The following is a 24654-nucleotide window of genomic DNA, read 5'->3' on the forward strand; positions in this document are numbered from 1 at the left end:
ATATTTGTTATAGCTTGATCAGATTAAAAATAGTTAGCTTTTCTATACCTAAATTATGTAGTTGATCTCAAGGAAATACTACGTTGAGATTAACACGTGGTATAAACATCTAATAAATCAAATAGTTCATGTATTTTATTTGTGTAACATCTTATTTAAAACAAATTCCGATGAATAGATTATGTTTATTCTAATGACACAGACAGGTAAGTATATTTACTCTTCCAGTTACATTCCTTTCCCTTAAGTATAAAAACTTTTGGCAGCTGTGTACTTAGAAAAAGAAAAGTTCAGATCAGATTTTGAAATAATTTTAATTAAATAATAACTATTCCAAAATAATCATTCAGAAAAATCCAAAGTAATAAAATTGCCCTGGTACTCCTGGTCCTTCATGTGTATAATCACTAAGAGGACTGGATGTAGTTGATGTGAGTATTGTAGTGGCAAGAGAAAGAGGTTGAAAATTTCTGTACTTGTTTATCTCTAAAGCCCATTCTGTATGAAAATATTACAAATATTGTTTTAATCTGTTCATATAAAATGCTTTGAATAGTTTTATTCAATTTATATTAAATTATATGTGTTGAATTTTATAAAAATTAAGAATAGTTGAGACCCTATCAAATATATACCAAAGATATATGCTAAGGAAAGTTAATTATAAGGTTAAAACAGATGCAAGTTAACAGATATATTTAAAAATTAAAGAAATGGTGGGGGTGCCTGGGTGGCTCAGTGGTTTAAGCCTCTGCCTTCAGCTCAGGTCATGATCTCAGGGTCCTGGGATCGAGCCCCGCATCGGGCTCTCTGCTCGGCGGGGAGCCTGCTTCCCCCTCTCTCTCTGCCTGCCTCTCTGCCTACTTGTGATCTCTCTCTGTCTGTCAAATAAATAAATGAAAGTCTTTGAAAAAAAAAAAAGTTAAAGAAATGGGTACTCCATTTTTTCCCTACAAGAAAGAGAAAGAAGGGCTTATGAAACTGGAGCCACAGCTGGAGGTCAAAAAATAAAAGAGAAAACTAACTAAAGCCTACTTCTTTAAATATCTAATATTTTTAAATTAGGAATGTATAGGAAAGACAAAAGACTTAGTTGTTTGTGGCCATGGATACATTTCAAAAAAGAGCATGCAAAAACCAATTGGCTGCCAATAAAAATTTTAAACATAAGATGTACCACAATTAGTGTACAGGAACAATTAGTAACTCATGCAGCTGTAGGGTACACAGAAAGCTAAACATACTTACCTAAAGGTACGCTATCTAGATCTGTGTAAATAACAGCAAAAAGGAAACAAAAAGCAATACTCCAATCAAAACAGATCCAATGTTAAGAACTCCCACATAAAACAAGATTATGCACCATTTATAAGATGTGTAGAATAGATGCCATAAAAAAAACTTATTATTTTTTCAAGGCTGTTAGATATGCAGAGTAAAGTAATGAAACTTGGTTAATATTTTAAATAACCAATTCAGAAACTTGGTTGATCCACAAAAACTAATTGCTTAATAAGGTTAAATAAGCCTTTTAAATTGGTAATCATTTCTTGGAATGACAATAATTACATCCCCCAAATTTATACATGCAAATTAAAGAAGGAGTAATTATCAAAAGCATAAGTAAATATAGCATCTATTCAGTCAAACAACAAGGGAAAAGAGGTATAGTACAGCATTCTCAAAGAGCAAAGCTACCATGCAATTCATTTAACTGAAATTTAATCCAAATTACCTTGTAAAGCATGGCCTAGTAAAGCATCTAGCTCAGGATTTAACTCTGCTTTCTCTTTCAACATATGGAATAGGAGCTGGTTTTGTGTAGCACTGGTTATTTCAGTTTGTTTAAGCCGACCTTCAAGTACTTTAATTTGAGCCTCTTTCTGGGCAGCCTGAAGACCCTGTAATTGCATAGAAACATAGTAACAACAAAAAGAACAACAACAATTCTCTTACATCATACAAAACAGAATCTACTACACAAAGATCTGTATCAAATAGCAAGTATCTATGATACATGGACTTTGACATCAGACAGAACTTGATTCATGGAAGCTCTTCCACTTACTAGCCTGGTGATCTTAAGCTAATTACCTCATCTTCCTGATTGCGTTTCCTCATCTGCAAAATGATATGAATAATACCTACCTCCTAGCACACTCTAAAGATTAAGTAGGAGAACATAAAATAAAGGGTCTAGCACAGTCCCAAAGTAGTGTTAAAAAAGTAAAAAGTGACTTAGAAATCATTATCACCTTCAACATTTAGGCATAAGTTTCTTATAGCTGACAGGTTAATGCATTTACATTCAAACAGGAGGGAAGTGTCACTGTATTTTTTTTCCTTTCTGATCTTCTTTTGAAGTGTAAAGAATCAATATTAAACCAAAATTATAATACCAAATTTGTCTGCACCCCCCAAGAGATTGTTCTCTTCATTTTTCCTTTGGTAAAGCAAAAGGTAAATTGTTTCTTGTTTAAGCTTTTCTCTCTTCTAATACACAAGTACAATGGATGACAAGCTAATGGAATTGATCTAAACAGCACTGCCTTTTCTTAACTCTAAAGAAAGATAAAAGAATTTTTTCAATTATGGGGGCACCTGAGTGGCTCAGTGGGTTAAGACCTCTGCCTTCGGCAGGTCATGATCCCAGGGTCCTGGGATCGAGCCCCACATTGGGCTCTCTGCTCTGCAGGGAGCCTGCTTCCTCCTCTCTCTCTCTCTCTCTGCCTGCCTACTTGTGATCTCTGTCTGTCAAATAAATAAATAAAATCTTTAAAAAAAAAGAATTTTTTCAATTAAAAGAAATCTTACTTATTACAGAGGAAAGTGTCACTGGAGAAAGATAAACAAAATGAATTAATCAAAACTTGGGTTTTCAGTAATGGGGTAGTTAGAGCATACCTTATTGATGCCCATTGACAAGAAGTGATCCAGCAGATATCGGGCTTCTGTAAGTGTGCAAGCATTAATGACTGCACTGACATCCAATGTTTCTCCTTCTTCCTACAACAAACCAGCATATGATGAACATTACTTTGAGCTGAATGTATTCTAACAGAAGCAAAAGCCTATTATTTCATTTTTTATTTGGTAGTATCGGGTTAGTTAATGAGACTCTTGAGGAAAACGTAAAATATGATCTCTACCCCAAGAAATATGTGTGCCCATTGAAAAGAAAAAAACACACCTGAGCAGTTAAGAATCAGTTAAGAATCCAGGGTGGCTCAACAAACGATATACATTTTTAAACATTTTTGATTTTACAAACAATAAATAATATCACAAAATCAACAAAGAAATCTGGAGAGCAGGCAGGAAGTGATATCCATGCAAAACCTAACAATCATATTAAACCAATAATTTAAAAATTCCTTGATATAAAAATTCAAAGTGCTTTTAATGATAAATATGAAAATATCTTCCTTAAGCGATTCAGCATTTTTTTACAGTTACAAACCTTTGCTTCTTCCATCTGCATGATGTTGGCTTGACAATCAGAGATACTGTCATTGATGTAATCTATATTAGCAGTTAATGACTCCATCTCCTCATTGATGTTAACCACATTTTTATCTCCCTCTCCACTCTCCTTGACGATCTTTTCCCGTCTTTTTGAAAGTTTCTCTCGTCTTTTTGTGAGTTCTTCCCGTTGCTATTGAGAAGACAGATTGGATTTCAAGAAATAATATTGATCCGCACCGTAAGAACACTAGGCTAAGTGAAATAAATGAGTCCCAGAAGGACACATACTGCAAGATTGCATTTATATGTGATATCTAAAATAGTCAAACTCATAGATGCTCTAAACAAAATGGTGGTTGCCAGGGGCTGCGGGGAGGTGTCATTTGATGGGTCTGAAGTTTCAGCTATGCAAAACGAGTAAGTTCTAGAGATCTGTTGTACAACAGGTGCCTATAATTAACAACAACGCGCTGTACACTTAAAAATGTGTGAAGAAGGTCAATCTCATGCTGTCTGTTCTTACCACAATTAAAAGCAAAACAAAAAAAGAAATGATGTTCACCTAGTCACACACACACATAATGCAATCAAAACTCACCCCAAAAAAAAGGAAGAAAAAAAACTGGTAAGTATTCATTTACCCAGAGATCAAATTTGGAAAACTAAAAGTAAGAGCCAGCTAAGGAAGAACATATCTACGTTCTGTTTCCCACACCTTGAGGAGTCTATTCATATCCGCCTCCATATTGGAAATAGTCATTTTCTGCATGATGATGTCTGTGACCCTGCGCTCAAGAAGCTGCCACTTCATGCGAGCTGTCTTGGAAGTAAACACTCGGCCAGTCAATCCTTTCCTCTGATATTTTTTTCTATAATCATACAAAAACAAACACATTTAATTACTTAGATGCTAATTTGATTGTACGCTGCCGAATAATGAACTGTTTTTCACCAAGGTCCAACATTTAGTCATAATGCCACAAAGATTATATCAGAAGGAACAGGACAATTGTACTGACCTGGTTCCATTTGTTGTGGGCGTTGGTAAGGCCTGGACTCTTGCCACAGGAATTCTCATTTTCTGCTGGGCTCCTGCCCTTGATACATCTGCTTCTACAGCAGCTGCACTGGAACCTGCGTCCTGAACAAGGGTATCAGATGAGCTCAGCTTCCGAGTGACCTTCCCAGCCACTCTGTCGGACATGGGTCTCACTTGCCTGCGAAGAGCTGTAACCTGAAGGAGCAAGAGAGACTGACTCGTCCTCTAGTCTACAGACATACAATATTTACCTCAAAGCCAGAGTATTTCCTCCAAATGACTGACTTGCCTCTTCAGTTTTGCGACGAAGAACCACTTCTTGGTTTCTTTTTTGGGCTTCCAGAAGTCTAAGTTGATGCTATAAGATAATAACAAATACATTAAAATGGTAAACTGAAAGATACAATGCTTCCTACTCCTGTATTAACATAGTCCCTTTGGGAACTATAATAGTTCTTAGCAGAATCTGAGCTTATAACAACCTTGCATCCATTGCTACAAATAAGGATATTTTATTGCAATAAACAAAAATGCATACTGATGCAGTCACCTTTTTCTAAAAAATGAAGTTATCTCTGTGACATACTTTTATCTAAGAAACTCTATATAATGCTTACTATACACAGGGACTTTTCTAAGTGCTTTGTAAATATTATATTGTTTCATTTTTGCTAGACACTTGTTTTGCTAGCTGAAGCACGAACAGGATGAAACACAGCTTAGAATACTTTCAGTAAAGTCATTTTACAATATATGCAGTAATTATTAACTCTTTTAAATATAGGGAAAACATATATTAATTATATTAACACTTTATAATAACTTTGAAAATATTATTATGTTGGATAAAGTAAATAAACAATAAAACATGTCAGTATTCAAGGATATGCTACATTCACTGCCCGGGGAAAACTATTTTTTGCCTTTTTTTGGTTATTGTTATATTATACCACAATAAATGGCAGAATGCACTTTAAAAAAATGTCAGTATTGGCTGCCAATTTGTTTCTAGGTACTTTATATGATAAAGACAATTCATTATAAATTACTTTAAGCCATTTTATAAGGCTAAAATTTAGGAAACAATTTTGGGCTTAAAAAGAACAGAGATCCTAATTCTAGTTCTGTCATTTATTCAACTCTGTGACCCCGGGCAAGGCTTAGGAATTGGGCTTAATCACAAATACGCCTTCTGGGATTTAAATTCTGTGATATACCAAATAACCCTTCATGTTTTGCATCACTAATTTAAACAGGTAATTCATCTCATGTTTATGTAAATTCATTCCTATGTCATCAGATGAGAATTGTTGGAGAAACAGATTCTATCTTATCACTCCCATATCGTCATTGCCTACAGCAATGATTGAATAGAGGTAAAGTTAACAAATCTTTTTAAATGAATGAACTACCAAAAATTAAAATTAACATATAGTTTGAAACTTGTTACTAGTACATTAAGATTTTTTCTACTCTAAGTCAAATCTCAAGTTCATTCATATTCTTTGTATGGTGTACAAATATACAAAAGGCTAAAAGATGAATGTGACATGAAACAATTTATAAAGAAAGGGGTTCAATATGCACACAAGGCAATAAGTAAAAGGATAAAAGAGTCTGAATGTTAGCTTTGTGTGTGATTATTCAGCTTCACATTTTTATAACAGAATATTATATCACATATGATCCTATGTTGTAGAACAAGATTCAAAATTCCCTCCCAGGAGTTAGTTGTTCAATATTGACCTCTATGTCTCATAAGAGTTAGTTACAAAGAAATAAGTAGTGAATATTGAAAGGAAGTTATGCTTGTCATCCAAAAGTTTGGATTAGCGTTGGTGGTATAGTGGTGAGCATAGCTGGCTTCCAAAAGTTTGGATTAAAAACAAAATAAATATGGTATCTGCCTTTCTCTGACTTATTTCATTTAGCATAATACTCTCCAGCTTTACCCATATCATTGCAAATGGCAAGATTTCATTCTTTCTTATGGCTGAGTCATATGTAGAATTTAAGAAACAAAATAAATGAGCAAAGGGGAAAAAAGACAGGTGCAAACTAAGAAACAGACTCTTAACTCTTAACTACGGAGAACAAACTGATGGTTACCACAGGTGAGGTTGGGGTGGAGGGTATCTATGAAATAGGTGATGGGAGTAAGGAGGGCATTTGCTGTGATGAGCCCTGGGTATTGTACGGAACAGCTGAATAACTGTATTATATGCCTGAATCTAATATTATACTATACGTTAATGGACTGGAATTTGAATAAGAGCTTCTAAATAAATACATAAATAAACAGCCAAAAAGTGGAAATAACCCAAATATCTACCAATTAAGGAATGGATAAACAAAATGTGCTCTATCCATACAGTCATAAAAAGGAATGAACTACTAGTACATGCAATATCGTCGATGAACCTTGAAAACATCATGCTAAATTTAAAAAACCAGACAAAAAAGGCTATATATTGTATATTCCATTCATATAAAACATCCACAGTGGGCAAATCCATGGAAACAGAAAATATAGTAGAATTGCTGTCAGTGGCCAGGGAGGGGGAAGAATGGAAGTGACTGCTAATGGGTATGAAGCTTCTTTCTGGAGTGATAAAAAAATATTCTGGAATAAAATAGTGGTAATCCTTGCACAATTCTGTGACTATACTAAATCCTTGAATTGTACAGTTTAAAGAAGGGAATTTTATGGCTTGTTCAAATATGTCAGTTTTTAGAAATAGGAAAAAAGGAAGAAACATAGCCTTAATACAGCAGTCATCTCATGAGAATAATCTATTTTTCTCATTATTCCCTTCTAGCTCCTTAAATTTTCTCTTTACTTCCCAAAGTACATGTCTACTTTCTAAAATATGCTGTTTGCTCACATTTTCTCCAGGGAGGATTTAGAACAAGTTAAGCAAGAAAAAAGAACAGAGACTGAATCCTAACTAACTATGGAGAAAAGACCATGATGGCCTCTTTTTTTGAGGGAAAAAAAAATCATAAGTAACCATTTTGCCAGAAATTTGGAAAGAAGAAAAAACAAACTAACTATAACCTAAAACCTTAACACAATTACATAGTTAGCATGTTGGTATATATCCTTAAAACTTTTTCCCTCATTTTAATCAAGCATGCATATATGAAATGCTACTTTATGGGGTGCCTGCATGGCTGAGTCAGTTAAGCATCTGCCTTTGGCTCAGGTCATGATCTCAGGGTTCTGGGATAAAGCTCCGCATCGGGCTCACTGCGCAGCAGGGAGTCTGCTTCTCCCTCTATCTCTGCGCCTCTCCATCCCACTCATGTTCTCTCTCTGTCTCAAATAAACAAATAAATCTTTAAAAAAAAATGCTACTTTACACTTAATGTTAAATCACAGTCATTTTTCATTTTACTATGCAGTTTCCAAATCCTAATCTTTAATGGCTGAATAATAACTTATTAAATGAGATGGACAGTAATTAACCATTCCCCTTACTATCAAGCATCTTGATTGTTTTTACATTTTTCACTATTACAAACAACCCTAAAGTAAAGATTTTAACACATAACAAATTTTCTGATTTTAGATCATTTTCTTATTCTAAGTTCATGGGAGAAGTAGGATTCTTAAGTCAAAGAATGTGAAAACTTTTATAGCTCTTAGTAAAGCTGCCTCAGTGAAAGTGGGTTATTATTCCAGGAACATTGCTAAGAATCTCTAGTGGTGAAACTGTCTGGAACCATCCTAAAATCACTATTTTACATAATACTGCAAGTAGTTCTCTGATCTCCTTAGAGATCATCAATTATTCTTTGCCATTTTCTTGTATCTCATCATCTAGGAAATAAACAAGCCTCTAATAAAACTTATAATAATATTATAGAGTTTTTATGACCTTGTATATTGAGTTACTATAATCCAAATATTATAATAAATGCCATATTTAAAATTAATGCTTGCTTATGACCCTTAACCTGCACTTAATAGTTACAGTTATCAGAAAATTTTCTTCCACTTACTAAACAAGCTTGTTCAATGTACAATATTTGTATGTAACTGAAAGTTAAAGTCCACTCACATCTCTTTTACGTTGATCTTTTTTCAACTGAGCAATCTCTCTGTTTCTTCTAGACTCTGTCAATCTGGCTTTTTCTTGTTCTTCTTTCATTTGTTTCATTAGCCGAACCTAAAAAAATTAGGTAAATACATCTATTGGAGTTTTCCTATCACAATATTCATTAAATTAATCACACATATGGAAATAAGCAGTTAGAATTCTGAATACTTAACAAGGAAAAAATGGAGCTTTGATGCACATTTTAAATGGTCAATGCTGATCACAGAAATAGAATTAGAAATTCTACTTAAAATTTCTAATTAGAAATAGAAACATACAATTTCTAATTAGAAATAGAAACATTTCTATTTCTAATACTTTTCTAATATGTTTCTATCAATTGCTTAGTGCTGTATCCATTTTATATTCAGTGTTCAATTGTTCTATAACTTGAAGGAATTTTTCGTACTTATTACCAGTAGTTATATGACCTTGAACGAATTACTTAACCTCTCTAAGTTTTCATTTGTCATATATAAAATAGAGATAACAACTCTATGGCATTATTGGACTATTATGACAATTTATTGAGTAATACCATAGAGTGCTAATAACAATGTCTGGCGTATAGTAAGCACCTAATAATTTTAGCTATTGCAGTCATCAGCAAAGACACATTATGATCTAAAACTTCCTAAATCATTTTCACATTTGCTATTTCACATTTGCTATTTGACATTGATTGTCATGCCAAATGTTAATAAGAATAATTAATCCCACAACAAAAACACAGAACAGATAAGGATTCACATACTCTCTTTTGTCAAGAAGACAATTTGTTTTTTTCTGTGTATGGGAAGGATAAACACTAAATTCAAGATAGTTGTTACCTCTGGGGGCAAAACTTCATACATAGGAAGTTTTGTGTATACTGTAATGTTTAATACCTTAAATAGAAATATAGTGCTCATTATGTAATTATCAATAATTTTTTGCATGTTCAAGATATATTATGTGTTTCAGGAAGAGAGCTATATCTATCAGTCAAAGAAGCCCTGTTTTAGACATGATTTTCAGCTACTATAAAGAAAGGCTTTGACAATGGATGAGTATAGGAAACAACTTATAATTGCCAAAAGAAAGTGCATTATTTGTAAGACTGGGTTACCTTTTATTGAATATGGAAAGAACCACAATAATTTTTTTGTCCCAAATGACACAAATATCCTCAACATCAGACTTTAATGCAAAATATAATCAATACCTTTGTTTTTTTCATTTCCATCACATCCTGCTGCAATTTCTTCAATTGCTTTTCATATTGAGACTGGTTTTTAAGCAGTCTTGCATGCTCTTTTTGGGCTGTCTGAAGTCTTTGTAGTTCTTTATTCATGGCTTGAAGTTTCTTTTCATATTCAGACCTAACTTTTTTTGCCTTTTCTTCTGAGTAAGATTCCACTGAACCTAAACGACCAAAGGGTATTTGTATTTATTTCTATGAGATACAGATTCTCATTTTGTAGATTTACAACTCATGAGCTCAGAGAAAAACTACCTTCCTAACACAAACCTCAGGAGGCCAGGGTATCTGTGAATCACTCTCTTTTATTAGCTACTCTCAGCTTGTTTAACAATTATTTAAGTTTTTGGTTTTTTTTTTTAAGATTTTTTTTAAAAGATTTTACTTATCTATTTGACAGAGAGAGAGATCAAAAGTAGGCAGAGAGGCAGGCAGAGATAGAGGGAGAAGCAGGCTCCCTGCTGAGCAGACAGCCTCGACCAAAGGACCCTGAGATCATGACCTGAGCCACAGGCAGAGGCTTAACCCACTGAGCCACCCAGGTGCCCTTGAGTTTTGTTTTGTTTTGTTTTAATTTAAAAAATATTCCCAGCATAAATCAAGGCAGTAAAAACAATTAGCCACAACTTTGCACAAAATAATTAAATAACCTAGACAGGTACCAGAATGAAAAAATAAGCAATATTTGACATAATGAGACAAACTCACATATAATGTGGCTTCTAATGTAATTTCTTTCCTCTAAAGGCAGACACGATAAAAAACCATTTTTGCAATTTAGTTGGAACTTTAATTAGAAGTAAATGTAATTCTTACCTAAGTTCTGCAGCACCTGGTCTCTCTCAAGCTGAGTGTCCCGAATTTTATGTTGTAGCATCATTAGCTTCTCCTCATATTGCTTTTTCAGTGTCTGCAGTCTTTTCTGGCTGTTCTCTAGTTCATCAATCAGCTTCTGCTTGATTGCAATTTCACAAGTAATGTTTGCTAAGTCTGCTTGATAATTGGCTATTTATAAAAGAAAAAATAAACACACTATAATAGGCCACAATTTCATAATTCTAACTTGCAAGCAAAAGTATGAAAACCATCAGGTATTCACTTAGCAGCTATAAAGAAAATGTCCTGGATAAACCAAAAACTAAAAAAGAGGTAAACAAGATAGACAGTTCACATTGATCAGTGACAACAGACACTATTTGTGCTAAGAATGGAAATCACACAAGGACTAATTCCAGGAGGGGCAGAAACATGAGGCTGGGAGGGGATACACAAGGCGGCAGTTCTAAAAGCTGCCCTCATCAAGAAGGAAATGGAGAATGTTGCCTGCCCATAGTTTAAAAAAATTGCCCAAATTAATTTTTGCCCTTGTACTGAACAGCAAGTACCTTTCTCATCTGATTCGGAATCTGATTCATCGGAGCTTTCACCCCCTTCAATGTCATCTTCTTCCTCCTCCTCCTCCTCCTCTTCTTCCTCGTGATCACTCACTTCTTGACTCTCTTCCTAAAATGTAATTTATGACCATTAATAGCACAATATCAACAAAACAAATTACTTCATTAAGAGAGATTGCTGGAGTACTAAATACAGAAGTACACAAATTTCACCTTTCATCAAGTACAAAAATCATTCCACAATTTTTAGGGTTTTTACATAATTTTATCTTAAATAAATAAAATAGTACTTCATCTATCCTAGTATTCTACCCTCCCCCCACACACACAAGGCTTTTGCGTTGTACAAGATTGAGAGTTGCTAGTATTTTATAGTTCATATTTCTGAAGAAAAGAAGTCCTCAAGCACGTGGTTTAAAATGCATGCATGATAATCATTTGTCTTTTCTACATATAAAAGCTAGTATAGTTACCAGCAACCATAAACAAGCTAAATTCAGGCACTGAAATGTAGTCATACTTACCACTTCTAATTCGTTATTTTCTCTTTCTGTAATACCTTTTTCTTCTTTCTTCTCTTGATCAGTATCTGTATTATCCTCTTTACCAGCCACACTTTAAAAAAAAAAAGGAACAAAAGGGTACAGTATTAAAATAGAGAGGAAAATTTTTCACTTTTGTCTCCCAAATCTTAAAAATTGATGATCTTAAAAATCATCAATTATTTGTGAAAACAAACTAAGAGTTTATCATTTGATTGAGCAAAGTTATGTCTGATGCTTCAAAGGAAAACAGAAATTGCCATTCAAACAATAGTGAATTATATCATTGGAGAACAGCTTATTTTCTAGAAACACTGAAGAATAGATTATACCTTAGGGCATGAGATCTAATGAAACAGCTCTGAACTAGTTACAGTGACAGCCAATTAACTAGAACATAGGTGATTTAAATTCAAAGGAAATCACATCTTTTCTCATCTAAATATATGGCTTTTCCCATCTTAAATACAAAGATACAGAAGTTGAAATTTAACTGATGTCCTAATACATTTAAGGATAAATTTAGAGATCCAGAATAAATCTGCTCACAGTAAGTTTGTCTACACTGGCTTTCTCCATTATAGTGGTTAGATCTCTAGTAATAGCACAGGCTTTTTTCCTAGGCCATATCTGTGACACAGGACTTTTCTTAAACTGTTCTCACAGAAAAGGGTCTTGGCACATCAAAACTGTCTCAGGTTCAACCTGACCTTTGACTGAATAGGAAATTTCAGGATCTGCCCCAAGATTGGCCATACCAATAGAAGCCTCCTGTTCGGTCATCTGGTACTACAGCTCTAACCACATACTGATGTCAGGTAATGCTTATAGCCAACCTAACTCAGCCCCAGTGGCCTTGAGAAGACAGTGCACAGTACAGCAAGCAAAGTCTTTCACACTTAATTCACTGTGACTCTTTTAGGGTCCAGCAACCATGATCAACTATGCACAGAAGTTAGGCATCTGCTCACTAGACTCATACATTCAATCATACTAAATAATATTAATAAAGTGAACCTCAAATAAATTTATATGTGAAAGATTTCTTCTTATGCCACTGTAACATTTTGAAATCATCAAGGATAAAAAAAAAAATACTCAGATATTCTCCAAATAAAATCCTCGTACAAAGAGCTTAAAGACTTTATCTAAATACTTTTTTAACAGCTATCATTTCTTTCAAAAACTGCCCTAAAACCTAGACTTGTTTTGAGTTTCTAGGATAAAATTTTAATCTTATTTAAGTTCTGTTATTATTAAACTATAATGTTTAACCCTAGGTCCCAGTTCTCACAATACTTTTGTACTCAGGACAATATAAATATTTTTTCCTTTTAAGCACTTTTCAGAATTCTTAATTCATGTTCTTTTTGTCATTATTTCTTTAATTTCTGTCTTTCCTACTGAACTGTAAGCCTTAAGAGGGCAGGGATCATGCCTGTTTGACTCAGCATTATGTCCCCAGTACCCAGGGGATGTACATAATAAATGTTCAGTAAGTGTTTATTAAATACACTAATCTCTATGACTGTGCATGAGCATCTGTTTGTCACCTCTATGGGTCTCATGCATGAATTATGTTGGAGTCTAATGGCGCAGGCTGAAAGATGCATAAAGATGCATAGAAGATGGCGTATCTCTAGAGTGAGAAGGAACAACCAGTAGCAATACCAATAAAACAACCTTAACTGGAAAGAAATTTAGAAAATTCTAACAGGGTTGCATGATTGTTGTTAACTCATTCTGTTAGAGAAAATTTTTGATTATACTGAATGCTTCTCTTACATCACTTGTGTTATACTAAGGCTGTTTATTTCCATCATGCAGTTCCAACTGCAACTCTAAAAAGAAATTCCCTTCATCCATCATCCCACTCAAAGGACAGTACTGGGCACTCAAACAGACTATACTTGAGGTTAGGACTAAGGTTAAGGCTAAGACAGGTGAATATGTTTGGAAAGATATTCCCCATCAACATTCCCCAGTCTTTCCCCTATGCAGTCTTTCTTTGTAAACTGTTGCAGCACACAATTTTTGTTATTGTTGATTGCTTCATTATTTAAGCTCCAGCCCAAATTCCCTCTCACTCTGGTTTAGAGCTAAATAACCACTTTATTCTAACCCTCCTACTTTCTCCAAGTCACTAGTATCCAGCAAATGTTACTTTTCACTTATATATAAAGTTAACTCATATATTATAAACTGTTCATGCCAATTCTGATGTAGAAAGATCAACAGTTGTAACTTTACATTAATTTCCCTTTATAAATCACTTAAGACTGAAGCTTTTAAAAATACAAGTTGATACTTTATAATAATTGTATCTCAAACATTCAAGTTCTCAATAAAGTGAGACAAATTGATATATAATATAACTAAGCAGCAATGAAAGATATTTACATTTGCACGCTACAAAGAATCAAAATCTTGGAGTTGGAAGGAACACTACTGATCATGTGGTTTAACCCCTTTGACATTTGACTACCAATGTCAACATTTTTGGTGAGAACCTAAAAAGAAACTGACCCGGGGAAGTTAATCCACTCAAGAGTACTAGAACCAAGTGTCTTGACTACCAGGGGGGTATTCTAGAATCTTACACTTAAAGTTCAGTTCACAGACATGGAAGCATTGGTATTACCCAGAAGCTAGATAGATAAGCAAAATCTTGGACTCCACCTCAGTTTTGCTGAATCAGAATCTTCATTTTATAAGACCACTCAGGTGATCTGTATGCATATTCATGGTCAAAAATCCCTATCCAGGGACATAAAACTGCTCTGCTTTTGCTGTCCTCTAGGGGATGATATAAAAACTGGAAGCAAACTTTACTCACTGAAGAGTAAAGGACTTGAAAATTTAAAGGACTTGAAAATGTTAAGGTGGAAGGATGCTTCCATACATTATTTTAACTCTGTATTTTATTTTGACCTTCTGAAATAGAAGAAATCTCACATTTTTAATGCTATAATTCTTATGAAAAATATAATGTCCTAAATATATACTAGTTAGATGAGTTCTGGTGCAACTTACAATTAGAATTACATTCTCATTGTAGAATACTTTAAATAAGTTATAGAATTATAGAATAAAATTATAGATACTACAGACTACTAAAGAATGTGTGGAATATAATTATGGAATGTAAATTATTAAATCATTTTAAGAAAATATAATTTTTAAGCTTTCGTATTTAAAATGAGTTATTATTGTAACTAATTACTACACAGTGAAAGTTCCCAAAAGGCTTATTTTAAGTAAGAGCTGAAATTTCTAAAGTGGTGCTTCTAAAATATTTAAATATTATTTTCTTAATCATTTTGATTATATAATCTGGGGGCTTATTTAGAAAAATCTATGAAGAGAAGTCCTGATGAGAAGTAAAATACCACTTAATCCTGGTTTAAATAACTCTAATTCTGAATGACTAAAATGCAAATATTGATTATATGGAGAGTTCAAAAACATGCTTCTAAATTTTAAGTGAAAAAAAGAAAATAACCTGTTTCTGACACTCACCTCAAATACATTTTAAAAGCAACGATTATATTTCTAATCCAACCTTAAAAATGTCTTTTAAGGGGTATCTGGGTGGCTCAGTGGATTGAGCCTCTGCCTTCAGCGCAGGTCATGACCCCAGGGGCCTGGGATGGAGCCCCACATCTGGCTCTCTGCTCAGCAGGGAGTCTGTTTTCCCCCTCCCCCAACCTCTGCCTGCCTCTCTACCTACTTGTGATTTCTGTCTGACAAATAAATAAATAAAATCTTTTTTAAAAAATGTCTTGTAAATCTTATCTGTAATACGGCCACAGTTTCCTATTGGTTTGTTGCTATTTAATGTTGCTTTCCAATAACTATTACAAATATTTATATATACAAATACATTTGCATTGCAAATATAATATTCCAAATATTACACCAAATAAGGAAGAGAGGAGAAAAACCCACCTGCGATTTAGCATGGGCTATGACAAAATCTCAGTTCCCACCCAATTAAAAATTCCCACTGTTCACAAGTTTTTGAAAGATACATCCTGAAAGTCAATGGTGGGTTTTGAAGGGTCATTTTTTTGCCTAAAAAAGGGAATTCACTATCATAACTATGATAGTTTATTCAAAAATCACATGAATTTTAATCCAAATAACAGTAAGCATTTTATTCTGTAAAAGTAGTTTCTGGAAATATATTTGATGTACTTGTCAATTTTATAAAATCATCATTAATTTTAGGAGCACCAAGCTAATCTAGTCTGAAACAATCTATAATTCTATAACACATTTCTTTGTGAATGGCAACTAAATATTTAAATGACATTTTAATAAAAAACCTGGGAAATATTCCAACCTTCTTTCTTCTCGATTGCTTTCCTCAAGTTTCTGTAGCCTTCAAAATCACGAGGCACAGTATTGGAAGGCCAAGCCAATGAAGGACAAACCAGACAGTAAAAAGCGAAAGTGATAAGAAGGTAAAAATGATACATGAGCTTGAAGACTTTAAAATAAATTTTAAAAGATATCATCAAAGGACAATACACAGTAAAAAGGCAATACATTTTGTATGAATAAAAAGTAAGTAGGAAAACAAGCAGCATTATATATCTAAAAAGAGTATATAGACTTTCAGTTGAAATTATTTAGCAGTAAAATGTAGAGTCTTAGTTTATATAACTTGATCAGTAGTAAGAGTGTTTGGATGCCATTGCTTTTTAAAATCTGAAATGTTTCCACCTTCTCAGTTTCCCCAAAAAGACCACTTTCAATGATATCTTCTTCCTTTCAAGCCTTCCCAAAAGATATTTTTATGGCATCATCAAAAGAATGTCAAAAAGTAATGCCTTTATACCATAACATGAAAATACCATTAATACTACATACTAGAATGCTACTTTTAAAACTTGTTTTTTATTCTTAATACACTACATGTGAACATCACTAAATCTAAAAAAAATGTTCTATTTCAAAATTATATATGAAATGGTATTACAATCAAATGAGTATGGTTGTTATGATATCAGTGAAAAACTGTAATTTTATTAATTGAAAATAAAATCTCAAAATATCACTGTACTAATAATTAGAAATTATTAAAAGGACTAAGGTAAAGGGGGCAATAAAATGGGAAATGCAGTACTTTCCATTAGTAAGATTGATCTTCAACGAGAAATATGTAAGAAAAACTAAAGATATATACTTAAAGACTTTGAAGTATAATTGAAACAATATTCAATACACAGAATTGGGCATCTTTACACAATGGAATGTACTGAATACCAATATTTGTCATATAAACAAAAAGACAGATGTGCTAGGCTCCAATTAAGCATATAGCAATCCTGATAGAGCACATTTCTGACCAGATTTCCATAAGTATTTTTCAGAATCATCAATATTTTTAAATGAAGAGATTGGATCTTAAGTATAAATTATTTTAAGCCAGTTATTTTCTTGGGCTTGCATGTGATTTTTATTTGTTGGCCTGTAATTGTTTTTCCTAATCAACTTATATATTGCTATTCCAAGAAGAGACTAGCAATCTTTCTGGGGAAAAAAAAAATTCTAGAGTGATCTTCACCAGGGATCAAAAGGTCCAGTATAATGGCTAGAAAAAGGAAAATAAAGCCATCACCTAAGAAATCTATGTGTTTCTAGAGTTTCAACCTGACACCACTAAACACAAGTATAATGCAGTCTGATGAATGAGTAAAGTTTTTTATAATTCAAGTCATTTAAAGCTAGATATCCAAAAACATGGGGAGTAATGCCTAATCTAGGCTTACACTAATGAAAATGAGCTACAGTGGCTCAAAGGATATGGTTCCCAGGTAAATAGCCCAAATTTTCTATGTCCGTTATGCAGAGTTTTTGTTTATCTAACACAAGAGAGCTCTATTAAAACATATGGATGAGGGGCACCTGGGTGGCTCAGTGGGTTAAAGCCTCTGCCTTCAACTCAGGTCATGATCCCAGGGTCCTGGGATAGAGCCCAGCATCAGACTCTTTCCTCAGCAGGGAGCCTGCTTCCTCTTCTCTCTCTGCCTGCCTCTCTGCCTACTTGTAATTTCTGTCTGTCAAATAAATAAATAAAATCTTTAAAAGAAAAACAAAAACATATGGATGATATAAGCTAATAAGCAGATAAACGTTAGATGAATTTTCAGTTGTTTCTCTAAACAACATTGCAACAAGTAGTTCAAAAACAGTGGGTGGCAGAAAAAAAAACAAAAAACCAAAAAACTAATAAGCTGATACTTTCCCATAACTTAAAGTTTTCATTCCATTTAGTTGCATTACATGGAGAAAGGATGCTTCTCCTATAAAAAGGAGAGAGAATGACAAATCTTGCCAACAATTTTAATATTTCTGTTACTAAAAAAAAGGTAATACAGCCTCTTCAATTATTCCACCTTATTTTGTTATACTCCCCTATTTTCCTATCTAAAACTATGGATGATTTTACAAGTCAGTAGAAAATAAGCTCAGACAAGAAGAAGAATAAACCTTAAACCCCCACACATTAACTAATTTTTGTAGCTCTGATAAAGACTCTGATGCAGAAAAAGTTTCAACTTTTCATGTAAAACAGGAATTATGATGCCCTTCTTGAACATAAAAGCAGTTTCTAACATAAAAATGACCCACTTGATACTCTTGCTACCAACGCTTACTTTGTTAGAGGCCCCGTAACCACTACAGCCAAAAACTAACAAACACAAAACAAAGTAAATTAAAAGAAACAGAGCTTCTAATTTGTGGCTTTAGTAGAGAGGAACGCAAGCAACTATGAGAATGAGGACAGCTTAGGAAATCTGAACCCAAAAGTAAAACCCCAGATAGATCTTGGAAACTCTCAGCTAAAAGTAGGTAAATATCTTTCCTCCATAACTTGATTTTTTTTTTCCTTCATGAGGGTGCTGTTGATCAGTATTTGAAATAATGCTTCCTCTTTCAAAATTACAAACATCCTTAGAAAGGAGGGTTATTGGTTTTAAGTTATAATGTGGATATATATAGCATGGATTCCTTTAGCCATAGATGGTTTTGGTCCCAAATTTGAATTTAAAGAGAGAGAAAAAAAGGAAGTAGATGATTTTGAAATCAGGAATACTTTGGAATAGGGTGAATTACATGAGAACTGACCTCCCAGGGGAGGAATGGACCATAACAGGCATAAGGACATAGGGGGTCAGAAGACGGAATGAAAAGGATGCCTAAGGCAGAAATTCACACTTCTCCCTGAAGGCTGGTTACACCCATGAAAGGAAAAAGTTTCTTTTCCTTTTTTTCCTTTTCCTCTTCCCTTTTGAATTGCTCTTACCACACTAAAAAATGAGAAAAAAAAAATCATTTCATGTGAGTCAGTTGGGAAACCTGGACAATATATATTGGTAATATTTTCCAGAGACAATTTTTTTCTTATCTTTTTTTCGAAGAATTTTTTAAATGAACTTACTGTGTATGTAAAGTTGAGGCAGAACCCAAATTTTGCAATGCCCTCTCTGATGAATAAAATAAATAAAAACAAGGGCTGTAAAACACCTCAACCAGAATCAATGTACCTAAACAGGAGCTCTTGCCTCCAAAGAGTTCCAGGGGAAGAACAGACAAACTGCAGTCACTCAAAATACTTGTGGAACTCTTTGTTATCTGTTTGCTTCAACTGGTAGCAAACCCTTTGGCTAACATGACAGCTTACTTACATTTTTAAAATAGGAATTTACATTACATCCAGTCTGAAAGTTATTAGGATCTACAGCAAAAAGTTGACAATGATTAAAGAAATGCTTTAATCAAGCTGAGTGAAACAGTATTGGTTCTCATGTTCAAATCCATAACAAGGTTTGACTAGAATGTGGTAAGAAAAATTGTATTAAATTCTACAAATTTATATATGGAGTAATATAGACTCATAAACTGGTTCTAAAGTCTTTCGTGCAGTTTATGGCACACAAATTTTTTTTCCAGGTTCACACTGTATTATATAGGTTTCAATTCTACAAAGACATGATATAGCATGTAGGTGAAAATGCTAAAAAAGTATGTTTTAAAGTATCATATATGATTATTAATTTTTAGGAAGCATTAATTTTTCTCATTTTAGACTATCACTGACTTTTTTCAAGATGGCTAAGGTAATATCTCTAAATTTATTTAGTTTGGTTTTTTCTTCAATTTTATTTTTTTATTTCATATCATTTTTTGTTAAAAAATAACTTTTTTCACTTGGGTTCTTATGTTTAAATACGGTTGTTTAGTAAGGTCTTCCTAGCATTAACATCTGCTATTATTTTTTATCATAACAATTATTACATCCAACATAATCACTGAAATAGTCAATTTTTCACTTTGAAATGACAGCTATTTAATTTTTTTACTTTAGAAAAGCACCAGGGACAAATGTTAATAATAATATATTTTCCCTTTAGAACCATTTACCAATCAAAATGCTTCTCTCCCTGCATTGTCACAAAAATAACCTCCATCAGAAGTATTATTTTAGGATACCTAAGCTCACTATAAAAATGTCAAAACAGGGGCGCCTGGGTGGCTCAGTGGGTTAAAGCCTCTGCCTTTGGCTCAGGTCATGATCCCAGGGTCATGGGATCGATCCCTGCATCCCCTCATGAGGCTCTCTGCTCAGCAGGGAGCCTGTATCCTCCTCTCTCTGCCTGCTTCTCTGCCTACTTGTGATCTCTGTGTGTCAAATAAATAAATAAAATCTTTAAAAAAAATGTCAAAACAATCTAGGTTCCCCTTTTTTCATTATTCAGGCCAAATAGGTGATTATGATAACATCTCTAAATTTACCTCAAAATGAAACAGCAGAATCAGTTCATGACCTTGAGAAATATACCCTTCCTTATACTTACTATTCATGAACAAAACCAAGACCTTTAAAAACAAGTCACACTGCTTGGTATTTTGACCAACTACAAAACTAATATTCTAAGAGAATAGTTAAGTCATGTGCAAAAGTCTCATTTTCATTCAAGCAGTATGTTGGATCACATATAATTCTGTGATCACTGTTTCAATGTTAACTACTCTGCATAAAAGCTAATCATTACATATCTTACTGCTGCCATAATTAGCCATCCATGAAAAACACCTATTAAGACACTAGTATCTTAAGAATGCAATTTCAGTTGCAATGCCTCCTAACCATAAATGTGTAACTCCTTGTTTTAATTATTCTAACCATTCCTTCTTAACTCAAGGACACACAGCAGAATTAACTTGAAAAATTTAAACCTCCAGTTACATAAGACAACTGGACTGTTTAAGTAAGAAATGCCTGGTTGCCTACATAAACTTCTAAATAAACTGAGCAAAGCAGCAGGTAGACTAAATGTCAATAATAATTCTATAAAGCAAACTTCCCGCAACAAACCATTTGACAGCTGTGCCCCCTTTTGAATATCTAGCCAAAACGCTTAAAATTTATTTGACTGGCATGTTCAAAATATATTTAGTAACTATTGTGACTGCACCACAGAATCAGTAGGTAGACATGTAAAGAATTTGTGAATATTTAACCACTCCCACATTACAAGTGGTCAAATTTTTATTTTCTTATTCTTGGCACCCAGTTGATTTTAGAAGAAGATATTATCAGGATGCAAGAAAAAGAAAGCCTAGAACAGTGGTGAAAAGCTGAATAACTCCTTGTTGATTCAAAAAGCCTAAAATAACATAAATAACTCTGATATAATCAAATTGGAAGCCCTGCAGAAAATACTGAAGAGACCAAATGACATTAAATGACAGTCTGATGGATTAGTTTAGCCTTTAGTTAAACTAATGTAGACAGGAATCAGATTATATTCATGAGACTACTTAATTGCATTAGAAAATGGGAAAGAAATGAAAACAGTGAGTTGTAATGGTAGAGCAAGCTTTGCAAAAAAGATGAATGGAATGCAAAAGCAGCTATTTGAAAAACAGTAAAATAATTTCAAATACTAATTTTACCTTGTCATAGTCTAAATAAAATCTACTACCACATTATTACAATTAACTTATTTTTCTTATATACTAGTAGAGATAAATCAGTAAACATATATCATTATAATTTTCAGCTAATTTAAATGGCATTTTCCTTATTAATATACTGTGAAACTATGTATACTCACTGTAATTGCAAATTAAGATATCCTGCAAAGAAAGAAAAACAAGGATTCATATAGCAGTGCCTTCATAACACTACCTTTTTTTCTTCTTCTTTTCTTTCCTTTTCAGCTTCTCTAAATCTTTCTTAGCTAGATCTATAATTTCAATGGTCTCTTTGTCTGAGGACAGTATAGTAGGAGAAAAAGCTGATGATCCACTGAAATACGGTGATCTTGCTGTGGCTCTTGTCAGGTTTTTTCGAAGGTTCTCATTCACTGCTTCACTTTCTAATAACTTTGCCCTAGTGAATAAAAATATGTTTAAACAGGAAACATTTTTTATTATAGCAAATAATTTATAGCATACAATTTACCACCCTAACCATTTTTAAGCATATTAACTCAGCACCACAAAGTAGACTATTGTGTGACCACAGCCACCGTCCACCTGCAGAAATTTTTCATTTTCTCCAACTAAAATTCTGCATCCATTAAATATGAACTCATTTCCCTCTGCTCCCAACTCCTAGCAACCACCATGATACTTTCTGTCTCTACAGTCTGACTACTCTAGCAGTAAATAGGGAACATTTTAAATATATTGTTTCATATGCCAAAAGGTTATTCAAAATGTATCTCAATGTTGCTACAAGGTAGGATTGTTGTTGTTGTTTTTAAATAAACAGCTCACAATCATTAACGTTTAGGATTTTTTAAATTCTCTGATTAAATAATTATAAATGTGAAATCACATTTTTAGTGCTCAGAAGTGCCAATGGGTAATTAGATTAGTTGCATTCTGGCCAGTAGGCATTACTGATGTTGCTTTGTAAACCCATCATTTAAACTTAAAATCTACAAGCAGCATGGTCCCCTTTCTTTCAGTGCTTCATTCATCATGCTATAATAGCATTTCCAAATCTTTGTAAGGAATAGTTAGTTAAACTTGCCCCTAACTGGCTAAAAGACATCTGGCTCCCAAGCATGGCGTGGGAAAAGATGGTATCTCCAAGGAAACTGAGTTTAATAATTGAAAACATTCTTTTGTTTGCTCAAGCAGTCCTAATAATGACAGGAGGAAAATGTATGTACTGTCAGTAATGTGCAAAAAACATAGAATGACGAGATTCTGAAAGAGGGGACTCTTGAAACAAAAAGGGATTCAGAGTCCCCTAGGCTAGTCCTTTTATTTCTACTTGATTTAAAATCATCAAGAACACAATTACCTACTTCAATATAATAGATTTCCAAAATCAATCTGGCAGAAGGGTGATTGAGACAGGGCCATAAGGAGAAAGTACTACCTTACTAGATCTGTCTCAAAATTATATTGCACAGAATTTCTGCCATATGTCCAAGTATTTCAGAGAAAGATGCTAGATTAATTTGCAACTTATAAGCTTGAGAAGATGCAGTCAGCTCTGTTTGTTTTGTTTTGTTTTCACTACCAAAATTATTTATGACACTGTTGGAATCAGCTAGAAACAGTATACATAAGTCAGTGAATATATGTTTCAAGTCAGGGTCTTATATACTCTTTAATGAAATTATTTTATTATATGTCTGGTATCATATATAAGCAGAATAACAATTAGAGTACTTTGAAATGTTTAAGTAGCTGTGTACAAACTTCCAGGTTAAATTATTTCAAAATTATTTTAAAGAAACTTCTGAATATAATGCTGTCATTTTGTTCAACAAGAGCATAACTTAAGTATAAAAACACAGGTTAACTATAAAAACTCAAAGTCAGGAGCGCCTGGGTGTCTCAGTGGGTTAAGCCTCTGCCTTCAGCTCACATCATGATCTCAGGGTCCTGAGATCAGGACCCCCGCATCAGATCTCTGCTCAGTGGGGAGTCTGCTTCCCACCCCTCTCACCCCCACCGGCCTCTCTGCCTACTTGTGATCTCTCTTTCTGTCATAAATAAAATCTTTTCTAAAAACCCTCAAAGTCAAAATTCACATTTTTCACATTTTTCTATATTTTCAATATAGCCTGGGTACATAATAATGAATGTCAAGAATAAACAAAAATATAATAAATTAGCTATCAATAATGGCCTGTTTTGTATTGGTTCATTTATATAATAACCAGATAAGTTCTTTTTTTATTACCTGATTTAGGTTTGAATTTCATAAGGGGTATATTCAATGTTCTTCAATGCTGGTGCTGATAAAAGCTAAAACCTTTAGGGATCAGCTCCACAAAGCTGAAGATACATTAGCAGAAATTGTTTTTTGGGCTTTTTTGATAACAAGGCTCTCTTTCTCTTCCCACTCACCAATCCACCCTGCCGCCTGCATTTCATTTAACAGGAGACCAACCAGTGAGTCATTAGGGGAAGAATACCAACTTCCCTGGGAAGGAGCAGACTGAAGGCTTGCATCTTAGCTCTGCCACTCACTTGATCTTGGGTTATTAGTCTTTACAAGCCTCTACTCTTTCCTCAGTAGAATGAGATGAAAATATACATTTCCCTATGATTGTTATGAGGATCAATGATATAACAAATTTAAAATTCATCAGACTGATAATATATGTAATGAATAATAACTATTCTTTGCAAAAAGTTGGAAATGATATAATTATCAAGCAGTAAGTGATTAGTTAAATGAAACAGTTACAACTACGAGATAGTATCACATGGGATCATGCAAAAATTATGTTAGAAAAATACTTAATAACATTTAAAAATGCTCATAGTATCTTGTCACATTTCAAAGAAAAGATAGTAAAGTAATATATATATCCATATCAATTGC

At 33.5% G+C, this 24654-nt stretch overlaps 1 protein-coding gene across 12 annotated transcripts in view; it reads right to left on the bottom strand.

Annotated features, from left to right (window-relative positions):
• Positions 1-24654, bottom strand: part of KIF21A (kinesin family member 21A) — a 152525-nt gene that overhangs the window by 34466 nt on the left and 93405 nt on the right. For 5 of the 12 annotated variants that reach the window (XM_044228728.1, XM_044228726.1, XM_044228725.1 and 2 more), the window contains exons 11-24: positions 21988-22191; positions 16129-16167; positions 11766-11856; positions 11233-11350; positions 10664-10852; positions 9812-10011; positions 8569-8676; positions 4794-4862; positions 4485-4699; positions 4181-4334; positions 3461-3655; positions 2905-3006; positions 1736-1901; positions 1249-1269 (exon numbers count right to left, since the gene is read on the bottom strand). In XM_044228728.1, the coding sequence (XP_044084663.1) occupies positions 1249-1269; positions 1736-1901; positions 2905-3006; positions 3461-3655; positions 4181-4334; positions 4485-4699; positions 4794-4862; positions 8569-8676; positions 9812-10011; positions 10664-10852; positions 11233-11350; positions 11766-11856; positions 16129-16167; positions 21988-22191 (1871 nt within the window). The remainder of the gene's footprint in view (positions 1-1248; positions 1270-1735; positions 1902-2904; positions 3007-3460; positions 3656-4180; positions 4335-4484; positions 4700-4793; positions 4863-8568; positions 8677-9811; positions 10012-10663; positions 10853-11232; positions 11351-11765; positions 11857-16128; positions 16168-21987; positions 22192-24654) is intronic. The other 7 variants (XM_044228732.1, XM_044228729.1, XM_044228723.1 and 4 more) reach the window with 3 other exon arrangements.

This window comes from Neovison vison, chromosome 12 (assembly GCF_020171115.1).
Source record: "Neovison vison isolate M4711 chromosome 12, ASM_NN_V1, whole genome shotgun sequence".
Classification (NCBI taxonomy): Eukaryota; Metazoa; Chordata; class Mammalia; order Carnivora; family Mustelidae; genus Neogale; species Neogale vison.